General features: G+C 39.5%; 2 protein-coding genes across 2 annotated transcripts in view; both read right to left on the reverse strand.

Annotated features, from left to right (window-relative positions):
• Positions 1–10,291, reverse strand: part of plekhg5b (pleckstrin homology domain containing, family G (with RhoGef domain) member 5b) — a 70,053-nt gene extending 59,762 nt beyond the window's left edge. Inside the window, 1 exon segment of the mRNA XM_042003218.1 lies at positions 9,538–10,291. Coding sequence (XP_041859152.1) covers positions 9,538–9,619 — 82 coding nt within the window. The 5' untranslated portion in view covers positions 9,620–10,291.
• A 6,607-nt stretch (positions 10,292–16,898) lies between these two features.
• Positions 16,899–24,584, reverse strand: nol9 (nucleolar protein 9). Its single transcript, XM_042003219.1, has 13 exons — positions 24,443–24,584; positions 23,520–24,034; positions 23,218–23,428; positions 22,994–23,124; positions 22,724–22,859; positions 20,811–20,907; positions 20,527–20,624; positions 19,426–19,593; positions 19,098–19,350; positions 18,898–19,012; positions 18,586–18,760; positions 17,611–17,744; positions 16,899–17,509 (listed from the first exon to the last, which is right to left on the reverse strand). The coding sequence occupies exons 2-13, from the start codon at positions 23,985–23,987 to the stop codon at positions 17,390–17,392; spliced, it is 2,106 nt and encodes a 701-aa protein (XP_041859153.1). The 5' UTR covers positions 23,988–24,034; positions 24,443–24,584; the 3' UTR covers positions 16,899–17,389.
• Positions 24,585–24,648: the final 64 nt, after the last annotated feature.

A 24,648-nucleotide genomic window follows, 5' to 3' on the forward strand; every position in this document is an offset into this window, starting at 1 on the left:
CTTGTGAAGTTGTAGTCTGACGCACAGGATGTCGACTACTACTACCAATGCTTCCATTTTCCAAACCTTTTCACTACAAGGAGTGGGAATGACAATCTTCCTGCTGAAGCTGATCTTTCACTGGATGCTTGCCCACTAAAACCAGTTCCTCTCTAACACCATTTTGAAGGCGCAACTTTGCTGAATCCTGGATTTTGTAAGGCCTTCAGATCACTGTGGCTTGTTAAAGAATTGTCAGTGAAGTCTAAACCTTAGTGCCACTTTTGAACAGAGAATTAATGACCCTGGAGTGGGTCATTTTCCTGCATTAACTAGTCATGGCATCATATTTTCCATGAGTAATAATGGAGAAACCGGAGGTTTAAAAAAGTGGGTACATTAATCAAAGATTAAATGCTTTGACTTTTTATTCCATCCAAATATTCTCTTTCATAAATACTCATCTGGCAAGTGTAACTGCTTGCAAACGAGATATTTTTTTATAGTGGGTGGACATTCTGCCTCCGTAGGCATGTATGTATGGGAAACACAGCTTCTCTTATCAACTGCAGGATAATGAAAGCAACAAAACGCAGTCTGGTAAAAACCATAAATTCTTTTTATTCTCTGAAGGTTTTGTCAATATTTTTTCTTTAAATTAAATAGAATCAACCATTTTCTACCAAACCTCACCTTAAAAAAGTATGCATCCCTAAACAACACAATCCCAAATCCCAAGTTTTCTGCCAGAAGTGTTGGCGGCTTTTGGCATAAAAAGGTCTTGATTTTATCATCCAGAACATTGAGAGAAATAGTTTAACACTGACTGACATTAGGCTTAAAGTTTGCCTGATAAATATGAAGCAACAGCCAGGAGATGGTTAGCAAGCCACAAAAAAAAACAAACAAAAAAAAAAAAAAAAAACAGCCAAGATCCAGGTTTAGCACCAAAAACTATGAGCAGGTGCACTTGATTATTTCCTTCCATTTAAGGCCTGTTACACACACAAGGATTTTTGGGTTGTTTTTGTCCTGATTTTGCCTCTTCCCGACCTCAGACAGCAAACGCCCGATTATCGTGAGATTTCCCTGTCCAATTATCATTTGGTCTGTGGTGTGTTAAGAGCCGATTTGTCCCGATAATCCGCTCTGAAACAGGTCGTAGCCGACAATTGGGAATATTGAACATGTTCAATATTTCAGAGCCGATTTCTGAGGAACCCAAACAACTCGTGCATTGTGACTGCGTGGATGGTGACGTGGTACGGAATGTAGCCAATCAGAGAGCGGGCTGGCTGGGGAACAAGGAAGTAAATAAAGCCTGTGTTTACGCCGTCTCCAGTCTTTTATTTTTTTCAGTTCTGGCCTTTTCTGTTAACAATAGTTCCAAGACCACCATCATTCCCTCGTCCTATATTTCCTCTTCCATGCTGTGTGTGTTTTCCGATTGTTGCTGTTTCTTCTTTTTCGTTTTTTGCCGGTTGTTGTTATGTTTCTTCTTCTACGTTTCAAAGTTTGTCCGGCTCGGAGGACTAGATTGTAGATTTCATTTCCTTAATCTGAAGTCTTTATTTGGGCCTTTAACAAATTACAAAAAATTTTTAATATTTTTTGTATATTTAGCATTTATTACCATGAGATATGTCAAAAGTATAGTAGTGCATTATTGTAATATTATTGTATCCACCAGGGGGCAGAAGGTAAGTATCAGATTATGTTCAACAGGATTTTGAGCCAAATTCTTACCATAAAGTGATGCAAAAGGTCTCAGAAACTGTTTGTATTAATTATAAGATATATACAACATTAAAGGTTTGAAAGTTTCTGCACACCTGATGATAAAAATTCTAAAAGTAAGGCTTGACAATTCTAAAAATCTTCATAAATAAAGAGGGCAAAGGGTTTTTTTATGTTTTTTTAGGCCAGATATATTTATAAGGTGAGTGGGAAAGCAGACAAACAAACAATTTTTAAAGAATTGCCCCCACCTTTCCTGAGGTGTCCATCTTATCATAAAGCTTTCATCAAAATATTTTCCAACGCCACACCATTCCTTTACCACAGTATAGATAATTAAGTAAACAAAACTTACTGTATATATCTGAAAATAATTATCTTAACTCGGTTGACTTTCATGTATTTCAGAGACTGAAACGTCAGGCTAAACCTCCAAATGTGCCGAAGCTCGGTGACCTGGCCTCGCAACAGAATTGCACTTGCTAAAGTATTAAGTGTGTAAAGCGGGTGCAATAGGACAAGACTGTAAGTGAGCCTCTTGGAGAGTGTATGCTGTGGGAAGAAGTGAGTGAAGTGGAGTGTTGACAGAGCGAGTGCAGTTGAAGGCGTGTGCGTGCCCATGTGGAGGAGGTTGGAGGTTATATTTAGCAAGGTGGCCCATCAAACAGACCGAAATTAACCCCTCACCAGCAAACTGGGAGCAGTCTAAGACACTACATGTGAATTTTCCAACAAGGCAGTGTCTGTCAATATAGAGAATAATAAGTTCATTATTTAAATAGTCTTCTTTTTAATGTGCATTTATGTCGTCTTTTTAATATGGGATCAAACGCCCGGTGTCGTCCTCTTGAGTTAAATCTGCTGCTTATCTGTTACCAACTTTCTAAAACTGCATTTATCTGATTAAGCTCCTGAGACTGATTAATGAGGCTTTTTACATCAAACTTAATAAACTATGAAAGTATAAACAGATTCATCTATAATGGACGTGTAAAGCAGTCAAAGTAGGATTCAATTACCAAGGATGTAAATCACAAGTTTGATCACAAATTCTGCCACGATTGTTATTCGATTCAGGAGCCAGGAGTTGTTCTTTTAACAAAAACAGAGCAAAGTAGGACAGTCTGACATCATACTTATACACTGCGTCTTTGGATATCCCTCAAATTAAGACATTACAGTTGTTGGAACAAAGAAAAAGGAAAAAATTCCACATGTTCTTCCTTAAACTCATCTCACAAATGATTATTGTTTCAATGTTTTATTGATATATTCAGTTTGGATTAATGCTGTTGGCTTGTTGATCCTTGAATCGATGTATTGTTAAACCCTTAGTAATTACCTGTGAGTGTAAAGCCAATCAATCATTGCAAAGGTACTTGTTGACTTGGCCACACACACAAAAGTGGGTTGACTTCTTCACGTAAGATTTCTTCATCATTGGAGCTGAACTGCGACATTACTGTCCAAGCCAGAGGTGAGTCCCTGCATCATTCAGACCAGGGATCACCAACTCCTGACCTCCTGGGCCAGTGTCCTGCAGGTTTTTAGATGTTTCCCTGCTTCAACACACCTGATTAAAGTGAAATGGATCAAACAGCTTGTTGTCAAGTTTTGCACCATCCTCTAAATGACCCGTTGATTTGAGTCGGGTGTGTTGCAGCAGGGAAACATCTAAAACCTGCAGGACACTGGCCCAAGTGATCTGGAGTTGGTGATTTAGAAGGTGTATCACATGATGGTCAGCTCAGATCACATGGTTAAAGTCATGTTCGAACCCGCCACTGTTGCCAGAGGGGTAAAAACAAATACAACCAACACCAGCATGGTTTACAATACACCATCGAACCTAGCATCTGGAAATAATTTTCACAAGAACGTGAAGAAGAGAAACACCACACTACTTCAAGTTCACCGTCTCATTTGAGCTCATTATGACTCATTTTTATTAGTCAACAGTTATGATTTTACAAATCTTTATAAAAATAACAAAAAACAACATTTTGACATTAAAAGTGCTAAATGAAAAACCGGTGGAGTTATAACTTATATCTAAGGACAACATTCATGTGTTTGTATTTGCTTTGATTTTCTATCTCAGTCTGACCTTTCACACTCATCTTTCCTCTGGAAACCATAAACATCTGCACAGAATTTCACATCAACTCATCAAATGGTTGTTCAAATATTTCCATCCTAGCTAAATCTTCGAAATCCAACAGGGTTTGATACATTACACTTGATATGAGCCAAAATGCTAACGCATCCGTCATCCTAGTCCGAGTCAGCGGACCCATAAAGTAAATCTCTGTGAAGCATAATTCAGGAGTCGGTCCCTGAAACAGAACCTCGGAGGCACAAACAACCACTCTTCAACTTGTTGATATAAATAATCCCATAACTGAAACAATCTGGCTGAAATTGCAGAGGGGGCTACCGTTAAGAAGCCAATAACAGAGTCAACTGGAATCAAAAACACTTATTCCCTAAAAGTACAGTTATTGTCATGTGCAAGGCTGCAATATGCATAAACACTCATTTAGCCAGGGTGGAGTGTGGAAGGACACGTTCAGAGATAAATATTTGCAGTTATGTTTCTGGTTAAAGAAGGTGTGTGTGTGTGTGTGTGTGTGCGTGTGTGTGTGTGTGTGACCTTCAAGTAGCCCTTTAATTATCTGCTCCACAGTTTAAAGAGAAGCAGCTCAAGTTGGTCTGTTTTCTGCAACATGATGAAGCTCCCACAGCATAGAAGACTTTTTTTTTTTCTTTTTTTAATTTTAGAAGCGAGCCAACTGATGCCGTTCATGAGTTTTGAAACAACAACACTGGCCTACGAGCATCTATTAAAAGAAAAAGGCCGAATGGGTTAATTTGATTTCAGATGCAAACTGAGTAAAAATGAAAACCAGAGCCCGGCTGTTTGCTCCCGTAACGTTGATGTAAAACAGCGCAGCAGGACAGAATACCCTTCAGGGCAACAAACGTAGATCAATATCTGACATTTGAGGCCAAGAAACATGTTACTGCTGTAAAAGAAACGTGCCATCAAATGAGAACAACAAACCAAAGTATTGTGAATAAGGGTAAGAAGAGTAAGAGAACAGTGTTAGCTTCTGTTCACCACCAGCCAAAACTTCTAGCAGGTTCTTTGTAAGAGAGCAGGATGTTTGGAAAAGCTGCGTGAGGGAAAAATATGCCTGTAGCACATGTATGAGAATGACTTCATCTTCGACTGTAAACCAGCCGACTCTGCAGTCACGTGTGGGGGTCCACAACACCTGTTCTGCCTGCATAATGTTAGATTCACCTGTGCTTAGTGAGCAGAGCTTGTTTACCTTCACATTTAGTTTTTATTGCTGAGACATGCCTCTTTCATTTTCCTTCCTAGTATACATCGGAATTTATCTATTTATTAAATAATAGGTCGGCTCAAGACGTCTCAGTAATTTCCAGCTCATTATTTGGTTGTATTCTTGGGTTTTTCCTCTAAAACTGAAGCTTCAAATAACAGACTGTACTCTGTAAACAACATCCAAAAAGGCCCAAATAAGACAACAACTACCTGATAATCACAACTTAGTAGCTAAAGAAAGACACTTTCATTCGAGGGCTCTTTAAGCTGGGTTATGCTCCCTTACAAAAAGCCGCTTTCAGGTTTTTTACACATTAATGTGGTTATTTTTCATATACTTTCTACATTCCCCACAAATTTCTTTGTCTACATGAAAATGCACCAAACCAGGTGGTGCTCTAGTTCGGGCCCTGAAGCCATGCTGGTCAATCAGAGGGCTTGTAAAAAAAAAGTACAGGAAAGAAGGAATGAACGATATTAGATTTTTGGCTGATATCCGATATGCCGATATTTTACAACTCATTTGGCCGATAACCGATACGGATACCCCCTCCCCCTCGCACCTAATTGCATGTTGTGTCACTGCCACCAGTACGTGGCAGTAATGCACCAAATCGCCGCATGCCCAACGCCAAGAAAACAAGATGAAGTCATAGCGCTCACACAGTGTCTGAATGTGATCAGAGCGAGATGGAAGAATTAGAAAAACCTGTCAGCCCTTTAAACGCAAAGTTTGAGAATTATAAAGAAAAAGACAAAACAATAAAAACGCTGTCATTTGCAGACAGAGCAGAAAGGCGTTTATGTTTCAACAAAGCACCTTTATCTCAAAATTAAGCACAATTTGTTGAGGCTAGATTATCCTGGTGTGAATGCGCCCTCACGCTGCAAGCTAACAGCAACATGGTTTATTTGCAAGTGAGCCAAGACCCCCGGCTTTCAAGCACCTTTGCTTGTTTGGTTTGCACCAGAGCGAACGAGGAGAACCATCTGTAGACGACACAGTGATACGTTGGACATTAGCGCAACATCAAAGCTTACGACTACAAATGGAAACAAAGTGAAGTAGTAAACATTAGTGAAAAATCCTGCACACAAAAAACAGCTCTTAACATTTGCCTCTTAAAAACCCAAACAAAACAAGGAGACATAGACGGACAGTGAAGCCTTAGTTCGTCAAGCCTAAATGCGTCAGAGGGGTTGTAACGTGATTTTGACTCGTCTACCACCTGCAGCTGGCCATTACATCATTTTTCCCATCTGGATTAAGAACTGAGCCTCAGAAAAGACTTAATAGTCCCCAAATGCATGTTGTCCTTCATGCGGGTCCCCAGTCCCTCAGAGAGCCCTGGGAGTTGCTAAGCAATTGGCATTTTAAAGTCCATATTGTAACCAATCTAAACTCCTAATTTGAATCTATAGTCATGTTTCCACACAACCAGGGATGGTTGAAAAATTCCCTCATAGCATGTGTCCTTCATTTTTATCTGCAGAAATTGAGGGAAGAAGGCACAAACAAAACTGGAGGCCTTGGTCATACAAGAGAAAAATGGAGACGGGTATTCAGGAATTCCTTTCAACTGGTATATGTTGTGTTTATTCTTTCATGTCAGTAATTACTGGTCATGTTTATTTTCTAGAAGACAGCAGATTATTCATCTGACCAAATATGTAATGTGTTTATCAGGGTTAGTCATTATCGATTTACTTAAAGCATTTTCATCAGCTCTTCAAATTGCACATCAAAGAAATTTATAAAAAGGTTCAGGAAAGTTGTTGTCGTCATATTTTTCTAATGTTCTTGCTCAACAAGCTCTCTAAGTTCATAGGAGCTGCACATATGGCTAGCTGATAAATGCTGTTAAAGGATGAGCAGCTATCAGAGGATCATGTGACTAAAGGACCGCAAGTTAACATGGAAACGATGAGACTTCAGCTACTTTTTAGCAAAGGAAGAAAAAAAAAGAGTTTGTATGAGGAAGCTCCCTGAAAAGAAAGACAATATGACAGAATCTTCCAATAACATTTCTTAATTTCCTGGTGCAAAATGCATACATCTTAGAAAGATGGCTATAAGTATAATGCATGTTGAGGAACTTTATGGGCTCCTTGCTATGCTAAAATGCACATGTAGGAACGGAAATGGTGAGTTGCAAGGAAGGAAATGTGTTTTCTGTCAGACACAATAAAGAGGATCACTGCATCAGTGCTTGATCCGTTTTTCATTATAGTCTGCAGGACATTTCACATCAAATCAGAGGGGAAAACAGACCTCAGCAGTGCAGAGCTGACAGTACAAGAAAAGGCAAACCTGCAGTTCTGCTGGGAGTCTAATGACCACAAGTTCAGTCAACAATGCAACTACACCCATCTGTGTTCGTGGCATGAAAGGCAGGGGAGGGATAATTATTCTTAATCAGAAGGAGATGACTGACAAACAAAAAAGCAGGGCAAACTGTGACCTAGGACCATCAGGAAAAGGAAGAAATGCAAAAGAGGGGAAAACAGAAAAGGAAAACATGGTGGAACAATGGAAAAGACAGTCCAAACAAGGAAGCTTAAACTGTAACAAGCCATGTGCCAGGCCAAAATCACTAACATGCAGGCGCGCTCACAAACAAAAGCATGCATGGAACATGCACCCAAATTACACCAAAGCTGCAGCAGCGAGACTGAATGCTCCTCCATATGTCCCGTAAAACTGTGTAGCTTTAACAAACTAAACTCTGTTAAGAAGTTAACGTAAATATGAGACTACATTTCATCACAGATCAAAACGTGAGAAGCACGTCTGTGCCTTATTTACATTAAGTATTTTCTAAGCAAGACAGTCATGTGATATGATCAAAAGCACTAAAGCCTCCACTGCACTGTCAGCTGCAGCTTAGAAGACATAGGACCTCGTCTAGAGACGGTTGAGTGACAATATTTGTGTAACTGCAAGTCAGTGAGGACAAGGTAAAAAAATCTGCTAAAGATCAGGAGATAAGAGCAAAAGAAGCCACTTAAGTACTTAGAGTGATAGATACAAAGCCATAAAGAACATTAATCAGCAAGTTTGACTGATGAATTCATCTTTTTAATATAAAACAACACACAAAAAATGCATTTTAAGCCATTTTCCCGTTCCACTACATCCCAAAGCTGCTCTGCTGGACTGAGATCTGGTGGCTGTGGAGGCCGTTGGAGTCCAGTGAACTCATCGTCATGTTCAAGAAAGCAGGTGGAGATGATCTGAGCTTTGTGACATGGTGCATTATCCTGCTGGAAGTAGCATCAGAAGATGCTACACTGTGGTCATAAAGGGATGGACATGGTCAGCAACAATACTCAGGTAGGCTGTGCTGGTTAAACTAGGCCACGTTGGTACTAAGGGGCCCCAAGTGGGCCAAGAAAATATCCCCAAGACCATTACACCAGCAGCAGCCTGAAATGTTGATCAAAGGCAGGATGGATCCATGTTTTCATGATGTTTCCACCAAATTCCTTTTTCCAATCTTCTATTGTCCAGTTTTGGTAAATTTGTGTGAATTGTAGCCTCATTTTGTAGCCAAGGCATCACTTAATGGTCTCTTTTAAGTATCTTATGACATTAAAAATGGATATAAAGTGAATCATCGAGGACAGAGCTGAAACTTCTACTGTGTGTTTTTGTTTTTCAGTGCTGAGCAGAGACCAGACAAGACATCTGGTCCCAGATTAGACCTGTGTGTTTAAGACGAGCTTAAGACTCCAGTGGCCTGGAACACAGAGGGGTTCCAAACTCAACCAATTAAGGTTGCTAAACTTTAACTGCACGCTTACTTTACTTACTGCATGAACCCAGGAACTGTCAGCACTGCATACATCATAAACATAAAAAACATTAGTCACAAAATAAATGGGGGAGGGGGCTTGAATTTATAAATTTTGTTTGTTCTTACATGACTTTAACCTTGAATCTGGCTACCTGAGGACACACAAAACACTGCAGCAGATTAACCCAATGTAAAAAAAAACAGATGCAATCATACTGCTAGAGAAGTCTAGACGGAAAATATGAGAGGAGTGCATATAACAGTGTTAGCTGGAGATTTACAAGTGGGAATATCCATCTTATGAGTGTTCCAACATCCTTTATCAAGTGGAGAGCTCCAGATCAGAGTGTTCTGTCCTCTCTGACCAAAATACCCCTTTCCTCCAACTGGGATAATTGCTCAGGTCACTTGCCAAATCCAGCCATTAACTTTGATGCCTGGAGGAAAGCCTGACAAAAAGAACTGGTGCCTCAGGATCAAAGTCACGAGAGCTGCTCTGTCCCCCTTTTCCCATCAGATTTCTTACAAGACAGTTCACACTACAAAGTGAGTTCCATTAGGTGTTTCTCATGGAATAAGGTGCAGGTGATTTATTTTTAGCCAACACATAACATGCAGAAACATGGGAGGGAAAAGGTGCCTAATAGATGACTTCATTAATGTTTTACTCACTCAGTCGTAATCTGAGCCCGAGCCAGCTCCTTGGAGGCGACTTGTGTAGAACTGAACTCATGGTCCACTTGTTTGGCACCATCTACGCAAGCGATCCTTGTTGGAAAAAGAAAAAATAAAGGAAGAAAAGAACCAACCAAGCACCCGCTGCACAAACACCAGGTCCTCGCAGGTCTATCTGTCGTATGAGATCAGCCACGAATGTCTACAAAGCACCATCCACTATGCCATTTTTCATTGTTTTCCTCGTGGCTCCCAGTATGAAACTAAAGAGCAGTGCGCTCGAGCTGTATGATCAGGTCGGCGACGAGCACAATGCTGCAGCTTGTATTACATTGAACGCACTGCAAAGAGTGGCAAAAACGCATCCCTTGACGAAAAGTTACCACGGATCTAAAGAGCACTGTGGGGTGCAGCTGCAGGTTGGATGCACAGCTTAGCGGTAAATGACCTGTTGCTGCGTGCACGCGTGCAGAAGGAAATCTTCTCGACGTCCACAGAAGAAAAAATCCTCTGCTGGTGAAGCTTGGTCGGTGCGGGAATGAGATTACTAGGACGAATCTTCTTCGGGGCATTTAAAGTCGCAGCTCTGTTGATTTCCCCCCTTTTTTAAATAACTTTAAACGTGTCGCTATAGCTGAATGCGTGTTTTCCGGCGCCTGGTCTCACGGCTTTCTCTCAGCCACCGTCGGTCCTCCTCCATTCATTCAATCTCCACAAAGACTTAGCGCAATTTCTCTCAAGTGGCGCTACGTTGCTGCTAGAGGCGCCAGAGAGACCAACATGCACACATGAAGCAGAGATCCATTCAGGTTTTCTGGGATTTTATCCACCTGACATTCAGATATAATCAGACATTTCATTCAACACACCCTGATTTAGTGCAGAACTAGATAGATAGATAGATAGATAGATAGATAGATAGATAGATAGATAGATAGATAGATAGATAGATAGATAGATAGATAGATAGATAGATAGATAGATAGATAGATAGATAATTTTGAGATATTTAGAATATAAAAAAAATGAAATAATAAAGAACGTTGAGATTTTAGTATCTTATCTATCTTGAAATTCTAAGATAATGTCCCAGAAGTTTTAAATACTAAGTCAGGTTTATGAGACTGTAGCTCAGGATTTTGAGATTTAAATTTTTTTAGAGCAATTAATACGGAATTTTAAAACAATGTCAATTCTGAGATAGTACCTCAGATACTGATTCAGAATTTTTAAATACACTGCCTGGTCCAAAACAACAAAGTCACCACCTGGATTTAAGTAAGCAAATAGGTATGAGCCTCCTATTGGATAATTACTGCATGGGTGGTTATTTTTCAGCTGGCAAGAAGATATTTAACCCCAGCTGATGCAATGAGTAACTTGTTATTTGGTTCAAGAAACAGGAGACATTATTTTCAGATATGTATTGGCCACTACAGAATCCAGACCTGAACCCCATTGAGAATCTTTGGGATGTGTTGGAGAAAGCTTTGCACAGTGATCAGACTCTCCCACCATCAATGCTAGATCTTGGTAAAACAAATAAAAAATAAAAAAAAGAATGTAACACCAGATGATAATCTAAGCTAAAGGTGCTCCAAAGAAATATTAAGGTGTAACTTTTTTATGGTGGTGACTTTTCAGTCAGTCTGAGTTAATTCTGTTTTTTAACTTCTTAGATTTTTCTCATCCCATTGGTTAAAAAAGCCTAAACCAAAAATTGATAATGATTTCCATCTTTAGAAAATTTATCTCATGTTGGTTTCTTCTTCTATAGCTGGAAAAAGCATGGGAAAAGTGCTTGTAAAGCATTCTGTTGTGGTAACACAATTGAAATGTTATTGCTTTTCTTTCTATTGTCATGCCTTAAATCATAGTCTGCTCTTTAAGAGTTCACAGTAAGCTTCAGTGACATCTAAAAAAGGTTCAGGTTTTAGCATCCTCAACTATAAATTGAAAACATTTAACTGAGTAGTTTTCTAATCAGTTGCAAGATCTTGCTTAAATCTAAGAGCTTAGAGAGGACATCCGGTTTTATACTGTGGCTTCTCCCAACTGCAGGAAGTGTTATGAAGATTTATCTATGTGTTTTTAAGCTCAAGAAACTACAGTGCAACACATAGCTCAATGACTACAACTTCCCTTCTGTAATAAATTTCAAATAGTACAGGAAACCTAAGTAACCAGTGTTTTAGCAGGAAGGCTAGTCAAGAAGAACTCAAAAATTATCAGTGGCAGAGCAATCATACAACATGCCTTTGGACACTGCAATGCACAGGTATAAAGTCAAACAGGCCACAAGAGCTCACTTGAACATAGGAGAAAGAAGTCTGGTCAAATAAAATGAAAGGACAATCATTTGGGCATATGGTAAAAGAAATCGCCCCTTTACTCAAGCATGGTGGTGGGAGTATAATGCTTTGTTAACACCATCCAACCTTGTCAAAATAGACAGCATAGGGAAATGTGATTGTTCCACTGAAAAGTTTACATCAAGCAGCATAACACCTTCAATCAAGAAGATAATCTGAAAGTGTTGAATAGTGTGACTACTAGTGTGACTACTCCTGTGTGAAGAGTTTCAGAAAGCATTGGCATTTATATGAACTATTGTGTTGTTGTGATGGCAATAAAAAACACTAATTTCTAAGAAATTGTACAAGTTATTTATACAGTGTTACACTTTTTGTAAATTTGGGGAAGAGAAAATGTTAAATTTATAGTTTAACCTTTAACATTAGTGTCTTAAAATATTTTGTCATTGCTTCTCATTTTCATTGAGAAAACGATGAACACATGTATGGACTTGCTAGCGTAAGCTAGCTAAAGCTCAGCTAAAGTGAGTTTAACTCTGCAGTTAGCATACCTCTTTCTATAGTTTTGCATCTGCTTTTTTTACTGATAAAAAAACAACAAATTTCCCAAATGATAATTACATAAATACTCCTACTGCTAGCATATTGTAGATAAAAGACTGCTTGGTTTGTTCTTGTGTGTTGTGTTCAGCCCATAGCTAAATAGCTAGCTTAAAGCTACTTTCAGCTGTGAGTACAACTAAAAGAGATTTTTGGAAATGCAAAAGGCCAGATTTTAAGAAAAAAGGTTATCTCCACTGAAAATGACTGATGCACATTCAATTCAATTTAATTCAATTCAGTTCAATGTCTTTATTGTCATTGTACTGGTACAACGAAATAAAAAAATGTCAGTCCTTGAAGGTGCTGAATATGCATAAATAAAAAATAAAGTGAAAAGATAAGAAAAATAAATAAAAACAAGAATAAAAACAGATAAAAACATCACACACAAAACATTAACAACCTACAGTATGTACAGTGACCAGTGCCTCTTAAGTACATTTATTGCTCTGGCATAAAAGCTTTTCTTCAGCCTGCTAGTCCATGCTTTTAATGACCTCAACCATCTGCCCGAAGGCAGCAGTTCTAAAATCGAATGTCCTGGATGCGGTGGGTCCAAGAGGATATTTAAAAAGGACACCAGCAAATCTTAATTAAGGTGATTTTTCCTCAGTAATCTCAGGAAATACAATCTGCTGTGCCTTCTTGATGATGGTAGTGGTGTTGATGCTCCAGGTCAGGTGATCCTCTAAACTTATACCAAGAAATCGGAAGTCTGAAACCCTCTCTACACAGACCCCATCAATAACCAAGGGCTGGATGCACATTTTAATCACCTGGAGTCTATAATCAGCTATTTTGTCTTGGTCTAACCCTATCATCTTTTCTTGATATGCAGACTCATCCTCCCCAGAGATGAGCCCCACCACAGTTGTGTTATCTGCAAATTTTATTATACTGTTGCTGGAGTGAGTGGGAGTACAGACATGTGTGTACAGAGTGTAGAACAGGAGACTTAGCACACAGTCCTGAGTCCTGAGAACCGACGAGATGTGAGGGCCTGCTCTCACCCTCTGGGGGCGGTTTGACAGAAAGTCCTTAATCCACTGGCAAACAGAATAAGATAGTCCCAGGTCCGACAACTTATTCACCAGTATGTTTGGAAGGATGGTATTAAATGCTGAGCTAGAGTCCACAAAGAGTAGTCGCACATAGCTCCTCTGCTGCTCCAGGTGGGATAGTGCAGCATGGAGAGCTGTGACTATGGCGTCCTCTGTGGAGCTATTTGTTCTATAGACAAACTGGTGAGGGCCAAACCTGGATGGAAGTTTTGAGATGATATGAGATCGGACCACCTTCTCAAAGCATTTCATAACAATAGGTGTAAGTGCTACTGGACGGTAGTCATGCAGAGTACTAGTCGGTTTTTCTTTGGGATTGGAACTATTACAGAGGTCTTCAGACAGAGGGGAACCCTAGCCTCAAACAGGGACTGGTTAAAGATCTTGGTGAAGACCCCTGCCAGCTGATACCTGCAGTCCTTCAATTTTATTGCTAATCTTGTATTTCTTTCATTAAAAAAAAAATTGCTTTAACGGGGTTAAGTTTAGGAAAAGGTAATAAAGTTGGTGTGGGTGACAGCTACATTTTTGTAGACTAATTTGACCAGTATGCAAAATGGGTTTTATTTTGAGATATTTTAAGAGAAATAAATGATTTTGTTCAATCTACACATTTTCTAATAAGGTGGAATACTTTCATTGTTTAATTTTTAATCCAAAAATCAGCCCATAGATTTAGTGGATAGATTTCTGGATACAATACAGTGATTAAACAACTTGCTACATAATTTTTATATTAACTTTATACAAAAGAGCTGACCTTGACCATAACTCTGCTTTTTTAAATTTTATTAATTCAATTGATTATTTCATTTATCATAATGTGAATATAAAACAGGATGTAATATGGGCACATTATTGTATTATGCAGTACAGTTTTCTGTGTAGGCAGTAGATAATTATTAATATAATAAGGGTGGTGGATTATGAAAAGTCAGAAGCTTATTTCTTACAATTAAAGTTTGCCTTTTGGCCATTGAAATTAATACTTTTCTTGTTAATTTTCAAAGCTTTAATTGAATCAAAACTATCTGGAAAATAGCAATATCAGTAATAAAGAAAAGGGAAAAAAACGTTGGTAGCTGCAATTAACAGTTCTTGTCATAATCACCCATCATGCCAATTCATTTTCATGACTGATAGTGATAATAGAGTAAAATATCAATACATTTCTATCCCGCTTTAATCCTATCCAGGGGTGTACATAGGTAAAATTGTTGTTCACTTTTGTATTTAGCCTACGTGAAATTTTAAAATCACATATGTTGAATAATGTCTATTAATCATTGGATTACCACACATCTGCACAATCATGATCCTAAAATGCTGCTTTTTTTTTTTTTTTTTTAGCAAAATGAGGTTAAGTCAGTAGACTTGTAGTTTCAGGTATAATCATTGAAATAAATGCTTGTGCAATAAGGAAAGTAAGGTAAATGTATTCTGAGCTTGAATACAACACATGCAAGTTATGTCTATTAGGTTCATGTTGACTTTTTCATGGCACCTTTACAGAAGAATTTTGATTTGGTTTGTAAAAGGTCTTTGGGGAAGCCAGATGACCTGACGAAGCCAAAACAATGGCTCTGCCAAAATATACCTGATGTGTTTGTTGGCTCCCATCCTCAATAATATAAAAGAGCAGGGAACGGTGCACAGTTAGAGTGGAGGGGGCAGAGAGGGGGTAGTCAGCCTATCCAAATATACAAATCTAGATGGAAATAAGTCTCAGTTTGCCACTAACACCATCATAGCAGCAGTGCAACCTTTACTTAAAAAACCTGGTCTTGACTCCTCTGTGTTTTTTAAATGTTTTTAAAAAGAAAAAGACAAAATTTTTAGAGAGAAAATTTTTGGAGAAGATTGTATTACAATAGTTTTTGGATAAAAATGGTATACTGGAGATTTTAAATCAGGTTTTAAGGCCCTCCATACTCCATAGCACAGAATCAGCATTCTTAAAGGTTATTAATGATATCTTCTTGGCATGCGACTATGTTGTTTTATGTTTGCTTTACCTAACGGCTGCCTTTGACACAGTGGACCACAAAATTTTAATATCCTGCTTGAATCAACTTGTGGTTATTTGTGACACAGTTGGTTCAAGTCTTATCTGGTGGATAAGCCCTCCTTTGTCAGTATTTTAGACTTGTAATCATTGTGTGCTCCTCTGTCATGTGGAATTCCACAGGGTTCAGTTGTAGGACCACTGATTTTTCATTGTATTTATTGGCTCTGGGTTCCATCTTTAGAAAGCAAAGAGTTGCATTGCATTGCTATGCTGATGACTGCCAGGTTTACTGTATTTAAAGAGGAAGGATGGTTTCTCTGTTTGACCTCTGTTTGAGGATTTAAAGCTTGGTTGACCCTGAGGTGAGTGTTTGGACCAAAAGACGACTGTAAATCCACATCTGTTGATTTGGGACCCCTGACATAATATTTTAAACCGACCATTACTTATTTGGGTTTTAAATTGAAAAGTGATTTTAAATTGGACCGCCAAACCTGGGCTGTTGTTAAGTCTTGTTTTTTATCATTTAAGGTGGTTGGTTGAAGGTTAAATTATTTCTTTCCAGGCAGCACTTCGAAACCGTGATACATACTTGGATTTCTGTAACTGATTTTATGTTGGAGTGAGTCAGTCTTTATTGTCACGTCGTGACATTTAACTGGTACCTATAAATTAGAACATATCGCCCCTGTCCTGGCTTCACCCCACTGCCTGCCTATGCATTTTCAGGTTAACGTTAAACTTATGTTTGTCTTTAAATGTCTATATGATCTTGCCCTGCCTTACCTCTCTGAGCTTCGTCACCCCTACTCACCTTCTCAGTCCCTCGGGTCAGCTGACCAGCTGCTCCTGCAGGTACTGAGGCCCAGGAAGAAGTTCAGAGAGGACAGGACCTTTTCCATTGTTGCTCAATAACTGTGGAATAATCTTTTACACATTAGAGAAGCCCCTTCACTGTCCACTATTAACTCGTCTCAAAACACATTTTTATTCTTTAGCTTTCAACCTCAGCAAGACTTACTTTTTAATTTGATCTTGTTTAATGGTTTTGGTTTTAGTGTTGGTTTTTAGCTGTTTTAATGTCTGAAATTATTTTTTTTCAATTTGTATTTTGATTTTACTCGTGTGCAGCACTTAGTTCAGCTGTGGTCGTTTTAAAGTGCTTTATGAATAAAGGTGGTATGGTAACAATCAATTCATTAATGTCTGCTGCCCCCTTGAGGAGTAAAATAAAAGCTGCAACCTGTAAACAAAAAAATTTTTATTTTTCATCCTTTATATTTCACACACGGGTCAGAATAAGAAAATGGTACACAGTGTTTTGAATTAACTTCAAGTTTAGTAACTACGGTGGCTCTTTAAAAAAAAATCTGAAAGATATTTTGGTTTAATCCACTTGCCAAAGCAATGTCTTTACTTCTTTATTAGATTTACAAGTAAACCACGTGGAAATCGTTTCTATCCTTTAACACAACCAAAAATTGACAAATTACTTTTCAATCAATAATAAAGAAGCAGAAAGCACAAACTGTTAACCAAAGTTGTTTTCTGTTTATTATCAGGCAGGTTTTTAAATTTGGAATGTAAAAAAAAAAAAAAAGGAAGAGACATTAAACAAGCTTCAACTACAAGGTATTTCATTTCATTCATGTGGGATACAGAAAAATTCCCAGTTTCACCAAATGTTTGTACAGTAGCAGGTTGTTAAGACACGAGAGCACTTGAGTTTGTCAAAAAGGTCCATCTACCCCTGCAGACCGAAATCAACTCCAGTTCTGCACATTCACAAGCTGGTGCGACTGGTTTGTTGTACGACAAGCGAACAAATGGAAAAGGCAATAAACTGATGCGGTGTAGAAATGTCACTGCGTTCCTGTTTGACTGGGCCTCGTCAGTCCCTTGAAGACTCGCAGCTTTCCTGCGCCGGTGACATCGAAGCTGTAGTCTGTGGTGATATAAGGCATCTCTCCCTCAAAGCCAGGCTGAAAGAGAAAACATTGTTTAGGCCTAAATAAAGACTGATATGGACGTAGGGTTGAATAATGGTAGTTTGAATGCAACTGTGTATAAACAAGCATCTGACCTGTGTTGTGAGGATGCATGAAGGCAATGAAATTGCTCCCAAGAGGAGGCAGTTGACCCTCCGGAGTATGGCGGGGTCTACGGGAGTCAGCAGGAGGTACAGACCTTGTGCCATGTCAATCCCTCGAAGAACACCTGCAGGACATCAACAGGTATGACTTTTTATTTTTTTAAGATAATAGAAATAGTGTGGAGTTCAACTTTAATATTCAGTTTTCCTTCTCAGTAGGTAGACCACTCTTTCCTGTCCTCTCCATCTCCCAACCAGTCCAGCCTAATAGCCTCCCTTCCTGGTTCTCTTGAAGGTTTTCCTTCCTGTTAAAGAGGGAGGTTTATCCTCTCTAATGTTGCCCTGTGCATGCTCAAGATGAGGGATTAAATCAAAGGGAAGATTTTAATGCAATCTCTAGGTTTCCATAGCTACACAGATTTTTTTTAAATAGGCTTATATGAATGTAGTTATTATAAAATGGACTAATGTAGATAGTGTAATGGATTTGTTTTACTTGGATTTAAATTGCTACTGTTATTAAAATGGTCTTAAAGCAATAAAAAACAAAGTTGGGTTCATTTTAGGCAGCAGCCAAACGCTGTCCAGCTGCTAGGGAGAGGAGGAGCGGGGTGTCCGTCTGCCTGCAGCAATGCAGGGAAGTTGGAAACAATGATCATCGCGTTGGCATCGATACTTCTGCAAATGACTATAATTAGATACTAATTTTTAAGTATCAAACAGCATCCAAGTATAAATGTTTTTATAACTGTAGATGCATGGGTGCATGATGAGATTTCTGGATTGATTCTGGATTTTGAGTTAAATTATGTTTTGCTTGTGTCAGAGTTTTTGCCTATATATGTTTAAAAAAAGCCTTTAATATAAAATAAAAGAAGCTAAAAAATAGTTTGTATAATTATTATTATACATCCAGAGATGGATAGAAACAAACAAAAGCCAAAAAAAAAAACAATAGTGACATACCAAAGCCCACACATGGGCAGATGGGTGCCTGAGACAGCAGGACTGGGCCGCCTTTGCTCGTTACCTTCTCTGCCAGGCAGCAGAGACCCACCAGACTGGCATTAGCAGCGTAAAACATATGAGTGGGCACCACATCGCAATGGATCACACCCAATGCCACCGCTGTGTTAGGCACCTGTAGGTTCAGACAAGTGTAAAAACTAAAGTCACTATCTCTGCAACACATTGTTAGGAGCTGAACTTTGAGCTACAGCTTGTATTCCCGTTACTGTTTAGAGATGAGGTGAATGCATGCAGGTGTTTGTCATGTACCTGGTATGGGATGAGGCTGTGCAGAGGTCTGACTGGTCCAGAGTCAGGAGACTGTAGCTGACTCAGGTAGGCCAGCAACGACAGCTCTCTGTGCTCATTAGAGCGCTGGTGTTTCCTGCCAGACATCAATTTAACATGAAGCTGGTGGGTTTAAATAGCAACATCATTACAACCTGAATGTTAATTAGTTGTGCACTTACGAAGTCCCTTGGCGCGCCACACCTTGAAAATCTGCCTGTACAGTCAGGTGAGTGTAGTTTCTGGGGAGGCAGTGACTCTCTGTGAACTCGTCCAGAGGGGTCTGTGCAGGTGGGTGCGTATGGCAGCCTTGTGCCGTCATCAGGAACTCTGGAGTGAGTGGGGGGCACTGTGTGGTGTTGCTGTGGCTCAGCTGGACCACATGTGAGACTGGCAGGAGGCGAATTAAGTCCACCAGCAGCTGGAACCCAAATCCTGCAGACAGACATGTATTTTAGTGTTTATGAAGTTTCCGTACTGTTTCGGTCACGGACGGGAGGCTGAGCTGACCTTTGACCCAGCCCATGGTGTTGATAATGATGGGAGTCTCGCTGCTCTGGGGGCGTCGACGCCACAGGGACTTCAGAGATTCCAGGTAGCGGTCTAAGTCCGACTCACATGACGACTGACCGTAGTAGATCATGTGCTCTGGTGTGTGCTGGTGTGTGAACGGAGGCCCTGAAAAAAAAGACAGCAAGTCTTCTAATACCTGTCAGCAGAAAGGTTCAGGATGGACACGGAGAAAACAAACAAGTTTATGATCGCGCCAGCACGATCAAACGGTCGTGTTTTCAAACCGCCGTCAGCTCAATATGAAGGTGGAAAATTGAAACTCTCCTGGTTTTTGTTTGACGCCAATAAACTACGTAAAATCTAAGACACGATCGTTTAAATTAGACTGTACAAAAATATATTTATCCAAACATTACAGCAGGATGTGAAGGGATGGTCAGGCGTCGCATTTCTGTCGACATTTTGGTCATTTTACAAATCAGAAAAAAGTGATTGAATCAGTGAATCCTAATCGATTCAATTTTCTTGCTGTTTATCCAGGGTCGGGTTGCAGGGGCAGCAGCCTAAGCAGGAAAACCCAGTTTCTTCTTTACGGCCAGTGGAGCATTTTAAACATTTGCAACTAGCACAGTCCAGGGGGGCGGATTGAAGCTCACCCGATAGAGCAGGAGCCCAGTAAACAGAGGCTACAGCTTCTCAACAAAACTGGCCCAGTGTTGAATCCTGGCATGTGGTCCTTTGCTGCACGTCAGACTAAAATTTGGAAGCTGAAAAGAAGATTTCTGAATAAATTTTTTTGTCATTGCAACAGTACAAACCCGTCCAAACAGGATCAGGCAGACTGAGGCAGCAGCCGCCGTGCAGCGCGCCATTTTTTCACTTTGGACAGCACGTCCAGTCGAAGCTAAGCTAAGCTAACAAGCGCGTTAACACTATAGATCCCAACTATGACGCTGTAGACTTCTCAATGCTTAATACATCTTTTTTTTATAAAAATATTTATGTAAGCTTATTTAATACATTTACCTCTACAAAGACAAACAGGCAAACACAACAGATTTAAGCGGCACAATCAGAGAAAAAGAGTAGAAAACATACCAAGAAGTGGTTCACTGACAGCTGACAAAGACAGGCAACCGGCAGGAGTGAATTCAGTCTGCCCGAGGTCCCCCTCCAAATAATCCACTCTAGCTGTACTAGAGACACAACAAAACAAAACTCTAGTTATTAAAGCAAAATTAAGAGTTCAATAAATAAGTAAAGCAATAAAAAAAACTATTTAAGCTTCAGCTCATTAAGGATGAACAATTCTAAAAAAAACAAACTATAAGGAAACATTTCATATGAAGAAATGAAAGTATAGCGAATCTCTGAGAACTTACTGATTAAGTAAGGTATTAATGAGGATGCGGATAAATGTCGACTTGCCCACATTCTTGGTTCCACACACGAGGATAACAGCACAACCATCAACGTCTCCTACGAATGAAATGTCAGAGAACTTCAGCGTTAGCAGTAAAAGTGAGGGGTGTGTGTGTTTAACTCCGACAATGTGTCCGTTAGTCCCTATGAGTGTTAGCGCTTTTACAGCAGCAGTTGATGAAAACATTGATCACAAGCTGAAAGGCAGCTTAATTATTTAACACAATTCTTTTTACTTTAAAAAGTCACGCTAAACATGAAGTAGAAAAACAATCGAAATGATGCAATTCTAGGTCATTAACGGTTAAGCAAATTATTGAAATTAATGATTTAATTGATGTTCTGGGTTCTTTTTTTAATAGCATAATGGTTGCAAATATATTCAAAATGACTGCCTAACTGATACAGCATGTCTATAACATGAGGACAGGACACAAGAGGACGGCATCCGAAGGGGGATAAATCGGTCACATAGCTCAAGAAATGATGAAACATAAAGTGGAAATTTAGCATTTCTGTTAGCTTCATCCACCAGTTTTCATTCGGGTTAACACAACAATCGTACAATCATCAACTATAACAAGATTTACTGGCTCACAACGTGTTTTTCTGAACTTTCAGGTGTTTTAATAGTTTAACAGACTTTTTTTTAACTGTGCAGAATAAACAACTCATTACAGTATCTTTAAAATGACAGAACAAGACGTATATTCCGATAACTGTGTGTGATCCACATGTAGCTGCTAGGTAAACATCAGCTGCAGTCTTCTTATGTTAGAGTGTTAGAGAGGAGTCCCAATGTCCGGTCTTGTACAATTGTACAGCTAACCTCCCGTAGAGGTGGTTACACGAGATACATGCAGTAAAGAAGATCTTTGCACAAACCAGGAAGCAGCAATCCTAACATGTAGAATACCAAAATGACAGAGAGAAACTCAGATAAAAGACTCTGCCAAGCATTGGCATCCAAACAGTTCAAAACCTTAAGCAATTATATGGGAATGTAACAAAAACAAGAAAACAGCACTGTCTACTTTAGAGCTCCAGCTAATTTCTCCACTTCAAGCAAACCACACAAACAAGGTGTCACATAAGATCAGAGACTCTGCTGATTACAAAGATGTCTGACTCGTCACCGAGGAGCAAAAACTCCAGGTGCTAGCAACCAGAGTAGCACACAAAAATAAAACTAAGCCATAAATCATGTCTTACTTTTGCTGTTTTCTGGTCAAAAGTTTTATTCCATCTAAAATAAACGAAACAAAACAACAACAAAAAAACTCTGCTAATGTGTTTTCCTATGACTCTGCCTTTGTTGAAATATTTACTCTTACTATCAAACTATTTTGGGATTACTTCTTTCTGGATCTTCAAGGTGTTTTTAAGGAGAATTTTGACAGCTATACCTGGATTCTCTGGACTATAATAAACAAAATAAGCTGATAGGTTTCCAAGATATTTACATGCATAACACCTCTATTAAAACATCTGTAAAACTGCCCAGCTTCACTGTTTTAGCTTCTGCTTTATTGCAGTTCCGCTTCAGACATTACTTTACTAATGCCTAAACAAACTGGGCTGCTATCCTCTCGTTGTCACTAAAAGCAATGTGGTTTTTATTAGAAGGAGATAACTCATAAAATTTCTACTGTGTTCCAGGTGAGTTTACTGCGATACAGTAACACATGTCTTGATTGTGACACTTCTTTTGTAATCTCGCATGTCTCAGCTTTCTGTAAAGACTAAGATTACACATGCAGTTCTTGTGGTCCCAAAGATATACTTCATTTTTTGGGGGGAGTACATTATTTCAAACAGGAGGCAGAAAAAATAGACCTCATGAAGAAGAGGTTAAAGCCACTTGAGAGCTCACCCCTGCATGCGCTGACTACAGTGTTGAGGGCATCTCTGTAGCTCCTGGACATTTTGAGGCCTTCAATGGTGCTGGCCATAGGAATCATGCCCAAACCGTTGAGGGGAGTGTCGAGAACAGCTGACAGGAGTTCACTCTGCAAACATACCAGAAAGAAAAGCTTTAATTAGGACATGTCAAAAGTCACTCCACCTTATTAAGTGCATTATGTGGTCAAACACTGAGTGACCTGCTGAAACTCTACCACTATATGAATAAAATAAATCTAACCACAGGAGGGCTGAACAATTCACTGAGATCTGTGAAGCTTGACAGAAAGCGTGTCAGAGGCGTCTCCAGAGGTTCCAGTAGGATGACAGATGATCTTGACGTGATCTTCTTCAGCAACTTCTTCCGTGATGCTGCAATAAGAACATTTCAAAGAGTTCAAGGAGAAACGGCATATCTCAGTGTTGTCATTTCAGCTCAGTTTAGAGTCCCCAAACATTACTTACCTGCTTGAAGATACTTTTGAAGAATGTGTGAAGCCTCTGCTCTGTCATCTCGAACATAATCAGAGGTTTCCAATGCTCTAATGGTGAGTGGACAGTGTGACGCAGGGGAGAAGAGGGGGTATGATTTCTGGCCCTCTTCAATGGTGAATCCCATCACTTCTACACGACCATACAGACAGGTCAAAAAGCACTTCCCACGGAAACACAGGGTCTGCAAGAACGTAAAGTAACGTTCAGACATGGAAATTATTGCTGCTATATCTGTTGATTCAACTAAAGAAAAAAAATGCTCTGAAGTATACCTGATTTTTCTGTATGACCAGTACTGCACGGTTTTGTCGATCATCTCTTTGTGCACAGTGATGGAGAGCCTCTCCCTCCAGTCTACTAGGCTGGACATCCTCTATATCACCTGAACTCTCAACGTGTCCATTCCCAAGAAATGACTGTGAATACTCCTTCCAGTCCTTCAAATCCTCTGTCTCATCGTCAAGGGTAAACGCTGAGCTTCCGTTAGCTTGAGAGTATGATTTCTTAAATCCAGATTCTGGAGGAATTATCTTGTGCTCAGAGACAGCTTTTGCTTTGTTTTTTAGCCTCTTAACAGAGGGTTTTTTCTTCACAGACACCTGGTGCTCCTTCATCATACTGATCATGACAGGACTGGAAGCTAGATCAGAGGACTTAGTGGAAGGCCTGCACCTTTTGCCCCTCACATCCTTCCATTTCTGAGATTTACTTTTGACCTGTGTGGGTTTGTTCACCTTCATGATCCTATGATCAGTGATTAGAGTTCAGATGGAAAACAAAGGGGAGCCTGCAAAAATAAAGGCAATGTGTTTAAATCTAAAAGGCCGTTTCTTCAGCCCCAGAACGAGGAATGCCAACAAATCACACACAGTTTTACCAGACTGTTTATGTAAAAAACAAGTCAGCTATAGCTAGCTGGTGACAGTTCAGTAGCATCAGAAAGACAAGCTAATAACCAGTGTTTCTAAAAACGATGAGCTGAAACATGAATACATTTGTCTAGCAGGAGAAACCAAAAGGTAGAAGACAATGTAACTCGGATTTTAAACTTGGCTTCAAGTTATCGTGGTTAACGTTACATACAAGAACCTTTGCAACAACTAGCATTAGCTGCTAGCTAACGTTATTGCAGCCTGAAAAGACAAAACTTACTCCCCAATTGGGGGAAAAACGTCTTCGGTGCTGTAAAAAGTACCTTTTGGAAGTTATCAGTCTGGGAACCTTCATACGTCATTAAATAAAAAATCCAAGGAGCCAAACAGATGTTTATGCAGCAGTGTGCTAGCAGGCTACCTTGCGTGTGTGAGACGCACACAACGCGCTGGTGCCAGATCGGATCAGCCGCATGGGTGCATTGACGTGATTGGTTGTTACGTTGTCAGGCAACGGCATTACGTTGCA

The sequence above is a fragment of the Melanotaenia boesemani genome, chromosome 13 (assembly GCF_017639745.1).
Source record: "Melanotaenia boesemani isolate fMelBoe1 chromosome 13, fMelBoe1.pri, whole genome shotgun sequence".
Taxonomy (NCBI): Eukaryota; Metazoa; Chordata; class Actinopteri; order Atheriniformes; family Melanotaeniidae; genus Melanotaenia; species Melanotaenia boesemani.

What these genes read in the sequence shown, in the direction of transcription:
- nol9 (XM_042003219.1), bottom strand. Translation starts at nt 23,987, where the DNA reads ATGAAGGTGAACAAACCCACACAGGTCAAAAGTAAATCTCAGAAATGG. An exon ending in TGTCAGTGAACCACTTCTTG is followed by an intron (nt 19,594 to 20,526) that starts GTATGTTTTCTA and finishes CTTTTTTTTCAG; the next exon opens with GGCCTCCGTTCACACACCAG. An exon ending in CTGCCCATGTGTGGGCTTTG is followed by an intron (nt 17,745 to 18,585) that starts GTATGTCACTAT and finishes GATGTCCTGCAG; the next exon opens with GTGTTCTTCGAGGGATTGAC.